The sequence below is a fragment of the Haplochromis burtoni genome, unplaced genomic scaffold (genome assembly GCF_018398535.1).
Source record: "Haplochromis burtoni strain Fernald_Lab_line unplaced genomic scaffold, NCSU_Asbu1 Contig_23, whole genome shotgun sequence".
Lineage (NCBI taxonomy): Eukaryota > Metazoa > Chordata > Actinopteri > Cichliformes > Cichlidae > Haplochromis > Haplochromis burtoni.
The window spans coordinates 727,804-734,482 of NW_024582384.1; the positions used below are offsets into that span (position 1 = coordinate 727,804).

General features: G+C 41.4%; 1 protein-coding gene across 2 annotated transcripts in view; it reads right to left on the reverse strand.

Moving 5' to 3' along the window:
• The window catches only part of ntrk2b (neurotrophic tyrosine kinase, receptor, type 2b), a 22,698-nt gene that overhangs the window by 1,522 nt on the left and 14,497 nt on the right, over positions 1-6,679 (reverse strand). For both annotated transcript variants that reach the window (XM_014332105.2, XM_005917303.3), the window contains exons 17-18: positions 5,113-5,271; positions 1-1,395 (exon numbers count right to left, since the gene is read on the reverse strand). The exon at positions 1-1,395 is cut by the window's left edge and continues 1,522 nt beyond it. In XM_014332105.2, coding sequence (XP_014187591.1) covers positions 1,210-1,395; positions 5,113-5,271 — 345 coding nt within the window. In that variant the 3' untranslated portion in view covers positions 1-1,209. The remainder of the gene's footprint in view (positions 1,396-5,112; positions 5,272-6,679) is intronic.

A 6,679-nucleotide genomic window follows, 5' to 3' on the forward strand; every position in this document is an offset into this window, starting at 1 on the left:
TGCCTGTACAAATCACCACCGTCCTGGATGAAGAGCTGTCAGCCAGTCACCACATGGCTGGCTGGGGCTGTGAGGAGAGATGAAAGCACCCCTGGGACATTTTAAGGGCAATCAGACTCTTAATTAATGCTTTTACTGCAGTCTCATAGCTGACTACATGGAATTGAAAATGACGATCTTCAAAGTGCACTCTTAATCCATACAAAGCCCGGTACATAACCTAAATAAAAAAAGAGCACCCCTGACATCTGAAAACCTCCCATGATGGAAACCAAACCACGTCACGTACCAGAGATTTCAGAAATGGCATTGCTGGTTGACAAAAAAACAACCTGCGCCGCCGGGTCCCCATCCTCTGTGCTTTAGGTAAATGAATGAACGAAAAGGAAGATTTGGAAAACAGAGCTGCACCCTTTAAAATGTCTCACTGAACACTGATGGCCTTCTTTCAAGAGGAAAAGGTATTTACAGAAAATACGTGAAGTCGGGAAGCGCCTCAGAGGACCAGGATTGAAATCTGTGAGCCATGGATTTCAGTCAGCTTGCAAATTCTCTACATATTAAAATAGTCTGTGGCGTACGACACATTTAGCTTCAGCTGTGAACTAACAGGTTATTTTGTGTTATAGCAGAATAGGTGAGACACTGCTGAGAGAAGAAAATTAGCTATCTACAAGCATGTATCCATAAACTGTCCATCACAAAGAGACACATTGCACGTCCCTTTGTTCATTTCCAGCTTATGGAATACAAGAGGGAAGTGATTCGATGCGGTGAGTGCAGACAGGGCGAGCTGTCTATTGGTCTCTTTTTATGCCTTTTACATACACTACGCCACATGTTTTGGAGCACTAATGGTACGGGATCCTCTCTGCATTTTGGTTTCCACTTTGTGAAGCATGCCTCAACAACATCTGCAAATTTAAAAGAAAAGCAAAAAAAAAAAAAAGCCCCAAAAAACAAAACAAAGAAAAAAACAACAACCCAAAAATCACTCAAAAACCGTAAGGCTTTTTTCTCCGTGTGATGAGGACAGGAGCATTTACAGTTACATTTACAGCCGGGGTTTCTGTACACAGATGCGCTCGCGCAGCCTCCGCTTCCTCCTCCCCTTCCCCCCAGTTCCCGTCGTGTGCAAACACACAAACACTTGTCCACATTATGAAGCACACATGCACACGCAGTACATCACACGGACGCAGTGGCGCGTCAGCCCAGTATGTCCAGGTATACGGGCGAGGCTTTGGCCAGGCTCTGGAGCGTGCTGTGGATCTCCTTGATGTTCAGCCTCATGTAGGGCTCCCTCTGCCAGCAGCCCAGCATCAGGTCGTAGACCTCCTTAGGACAGGTGCGGGGCCGCTGCAGCACTCGGCCCTGAGTGATGCACTCGATCACCTGGAGGAAAACATTGGTTGGTTTGTCAAAAAGAAGCTGATTTATCTACTGTCACATAATAATGTGGTTTGATACAAAAAAATCTCTGCGGCAGGGAAGCGTGCGGGAACCAAATTGCACATCCAGTATATTAAAGGACGGCCTCGACGTTTGGATAGCACAGACTGTATACAGAGGTTTAAGCCCTAAGCTCACCTTTTCCAGGAACATTTTCAAAAAGATTTAGGTTTAAAAAAAGAATGCTGTTCATGAGCAAATAGTCTTTGTAATTCCAAAGACTTACATTTTAGGAGAGCTCCCACAATATGCGCCGGAAAAGGAAGATGATTTTACATTTTCTCATTCAGTGTAGTGTATGTCATCTCAAGGGCGGGCCATTCATCAAGATTTTTCTTTGGTTTTATTTCTTAACACATGATATTAATTTCCCCCATCTGAAAGGAAACTATTCTGTTTACCGGAATAGTGCACAGTATCTTAAGCATCTTTGTTCTGCGCTTCCATGAAGTTCTGAGGATTTTAAAACCAAAATGTTCAAGAGTAAAGGGTTGCCAACCTTCAGTAAGATTTCATTAGTCATTTCCTATTATGCAGCTATCTGTGCCGTGTCATATTCTGATACAAATGTTAGCTGTTATGGGCTTCTGACTTCAAAAAGGGTTCATGTCAACTGAGACATGGGACACCAGAGTGCTGCACTGAAGTCTGGAGTCTGTCATCATTTCTTCCAGTTTGGAGCCAGAGTTTCTCGTAATTTTTAAAAAGGTGTTGTGAGCAGTGTGTTCTTAAGAAATTGGACAATTGGAGGGCAGAAGATAAAGTGTCACTCCTAACAAACTATCTACAGCAGATAAAAAGTATTTCAAAGTTGTGTCCTTAAAAAATAGGAAAAGAAAATCTAGTGAAGACCTGGAAAGAGTTTGATTGTCAACATCTTCATTTTTCAGCATGCTATTGATCCCCAAAACACTACCAATGCAGTAAAAGCATACTTGGATAGAAAAGCACACATCAGTCATGGACTGGCCTCCACAGTGCCGGACCTCAGTGTTATTCAAGCAGTGTGGGGTCAGCTTGACAGAGAACAGAACAAAAGGTAGCCAACATCCAAAGAAGAGCTCTGAATTTTGAATTTGGTTGTCACACGACATGCTTTGATACAACTCCTCTAGAGACAGGACTGTTTTCAGTCATACTGTTTTACAGTGTTTTTATATAATCAGTGTTATTCATCATGACCTGGAAACTGTGTTAAAGCAAGGTTATATCAGTTAAGGGTTATCAAAGTATGCCACTGTGGCCCTCGTGTTTTTAGCAATGTGCAGCCCGACTGAATAAAGTAAAAGAAACTGTGCTGTATATTTCAATCAAACACAGTTCAAATCCTGCTAAATTACAGCTGTGCACAGTTGTTATTTGCTGATGTATCCACTTTAAAATAAATATAATGTGAGGAAATGTAACAGACGCCTCACTGATGATTCAAAATAAACCACCATCGCTTAAATGGACTTATATCAATCTGTCTCTTTGTCCCAGTATTTTGAGTTTTGTTCTGGATTCCATATTTATTTCTTTTAAAGCATAAGATAAATTATGTTCTAGTTCCCCAGGATGTTATTTTCTACGGAGCCCCCCAGGGGACATGGGAGCCCCTGGGGGGCTCCGTAATTTTCTTACGGAGCCCCCCAGGGGACATGGGAGAAAAAAAAATTGGGGAGGAAAAAAAAAAAATTAGGGAGGAAAAAAAAAATTAAGACGGACTTTTGCGAGATCTCGCAAAAGTATTGCGAGCGCTCGCAAAAGTATTGCGAGATCTCGCAATAAGTATTGCGAGCGCTCGCAAAAGTATTGCGAGATCTCGCAAAACTCCAACAATGGCGGCAGCTACTTAGTTGTAATATTACTCTTTCTGGGTCACAAAATACACTTTTAAGATATTTTGAGGCGTGAATGTAGTTGTGTAAACGTCAGATACCTGCTCGGTTTACAAGACATCACATATTTGCAAAAGAGCTCCGAGGTTTTTGGAGATCTGACACCCACTAGCTCGAAGCTAACGGGAGGTCGAGACCTACTACAGCCGGGAGGAACACCGCTTTCCCGGCACATCGTGCCTCGACCTCCCGGTCGGCTTCGAGCTGGCGGCCACTAGCTCGAAGCTAACGGGAAGTCGAGACCTACTACAGCCGGGAGGAACACCGCTTTCCCGGCACATCGTGCCTCGACCTCCCGGTCGGCTTCGAGCTGGCGGCCTCCGAAGAATGCGGCTAAAACTTTTGCGAGATCTCGCAATACTTTTGCGAGCGCTCGCAATACTTTTGCGAGATCTCGCAATACTTTTGCGAGACTCGCAATACTTTTGCGAGCTCGCAATACTTTTGCGAGATCTCGCAAAAGTCCGTCTTATTTCTTATTTTTTTTTTCCTCCCTAATTTTTTTTTCCTCCTAATTTTTTTTTTTCCTCCCTAATTTTTTTTTTCCTCCCTAATTTTTTTTTCTCCCATGTCCCCTGGGGGGCTCCGTAATTTTCTAGTTCCTCTGAGTTCTTAAAATCTAGTTTTAGGATGTTAATTACCCTTTGGTTTCCAGCCTGTGTCCTTTGTCTCTGTGTTCGTTTACCTTCGCTCTACCCAGTCAGGTCCTCATGTCTTTTTGGTCTCTCTGTCTTCATGGCTGTCTGTGTTCCCTGTCTTGTCTAGTTAATACATTTGTCGTCCTGGTCCCTGTGTTTTTTCCCTTTCTGTTCTCGTGTCCATCTCTCTGTGTTTTTTGTCCTTTTGTCTCGCCAGTCTGTCATGCCTCCTTGTCTGTTTATCCCAGTGTCAAGTCTCAGTGCATGTGTTACTTCCTGTTTTATTTTGAGTCCACTATCTTGTGTGCCTGATGTTAAGTTTTGCTTCCTTTGTCTTGTTTGCTTTGATTATGTTAAACTGTGTTCCCATCTACTCCCTCTCCTCTACTTCCTTTAACCACCCTCCTGTGTATATATTGTCTACCCTCTCCCTCTGTTCTTCATCGTGTCCTCTCTCGTGATGTTTACAGCCTCTGTCTGTGTGTTCCCGGTCAGCTTAGTTTTTGTATATGGCTTCTGTTTTTCTTGCCTTTTTACCAGCGATAAAGCTGTGATATTCAGTTTTATATCTGTCTGCTGAGTCCTGCATTCTGGTTCCACACCCTGCCTGCCAGCAGCAAAACCAAGCAAACTCCAGACAGACCATTGAGTCCACCAGAGGGATGATGGGAATTAAGGTGCACGACTACAGCCTACATTCATTAAATTACTAGACCATAATGTCAGTCTGGGCTTCTAAGACGTGTGGGTCAGGAATTTAATGCTTTGCTTGTGGTGCTAAAGAAGCTTTCAGTCAGCTTACTGTTTAATAAATAAATGACTAGTTTTGGAATGATTTTGTTTATTGGTCTTCACCACTATACAGGCTCCGCACTGGCACTTTGCCATCAAAACTTATGAGAAGCATGCTATGAATGAATTCTTACACAGCTCAGATTACTTTCATTAATGGAATACTTCTTTTAGTCCACCAAGTAATTCTTAAGTTTTGAAATAATTGATTAGGTAGGCATTGTGCTAGAATAGGAATAAAAATATGCTGACACTAACATTTATTCACAGTCTCTGACTTTTTCTGCCACAGTGCTTATATGGAGACCAATGAATGTGAAGTGTAGGGTTAGGTTGAAACGCTGTCTGACCTCATTGTTAGAGAGCTGGTACCATGGCTGCTTGCCGTAGGTGAAGATCTCCCACAGCACCACGCCGAGGCTCCACACGTCACTCTCTGTGGTGAACCGCCGGTACATGATGCTCTCCGGGGGCATCCAGCGGATGGGCAGCATCGTATGACCGCCCACCTGCACAAAAAACGACACAACAGCATTCATGAGAAACCAACACTGCAAGATCTGCTAAAGAGTTCAAAGCTGCTGAACATACTGACTTTATTGTTGTTTACTGTTGTTATAATAATGGGGGACTGTCAATAGATGTCAGTGATCGCGAAAAAAAAACACATCGTTGTAGACTTGCTATGGTACAATAGTTTGTTGTAATCCATTTATAATACATGATCATGTTTACTAGAAACACCAAGCTGAAACCAATCATTCTGCAAGAACATCCCTGCAATAAATCCTAAATTCAGGAAGGTTAAAATGTTCACAATATATATGAAATCATAAAAAGTGCTTAAAAAACACTGATGTCTGATAGCTTAAAAAGCCAACACAGGTCTTAAACCCCTTTAAAGCCTGAACCATGAAACCAGAACATGTTTAATGTTTATTGAACCTTCTAACAACTTTATTAAAAAATTAATTTAAATACTAATTTACATATATGTTTTTAATTTTTAATCATCACACTGATGATATACAAGTCTCAAAAGCTCCCCAAAGCTCATGCATCACATATGATGCGCTAGGCATCACGGGTTAAGGTTAATGTGTATGATTTTTTTTCTTGTCCGCTATTTATGATGATGAAAACGATTCTTTGTGTCAAATTAACAAAGATTATCCGGCAAATCCTCACTGCAATATTAACTTACACAAACTTTAAATAACCCCAAATAAATATTTGAACCCTAAATTAAGTAGCACCACTTTCGAGACATGTCGTTCATTCACCCATTTTCTGGTGCACATCCAGGTCTAGCTTGCTCAAGTAAAGCATATAAACAAAATGATCAGGATTTGCTGGTAGGTCTGCTGTTAAGATCATTTTCATGATCAAACAGCAAACTTGTCAGAAGCTGGAAGCCTCAAACATTTGGTCTCTGTGCATGAATAACAAATAATCAATAATTGAATGAAGTGCAAATCAGAGTCATTAACATGGAAGATGTTGGCGAAACAAAAGATTATTTAAGAGTTCTTTAGTTGAGTGCTTTTGTAGCTCCAAGCCTTCTAACTGGTGAAGTTCATATACTGGTACGCTCACCGGGATTATATCAGCGTGTCTGAAACTGCGGGTTGCCAAACTGGTCAGGCATGAAACAATGCACAGGAAGTATGGAGTTCCAGATGAAAGCTGTACTGGGATTGCTGTGAAATAAACTAGCAAGAGTTTATTAGCTCTATTCTGCTGATCATGTTTTTGTTGTTGTTGTTTTGAAGGTGGGTGTGCATGAAAACAAACTGAGAACCACCATATTCATAATTTAGTGTTGTGTATAATAAGCTTACTGATTAGCACTAAACACAATAAGTAATAATAATGGTAGTAGTACTGGAAATGATACTAAATTCATATTAAAATTTA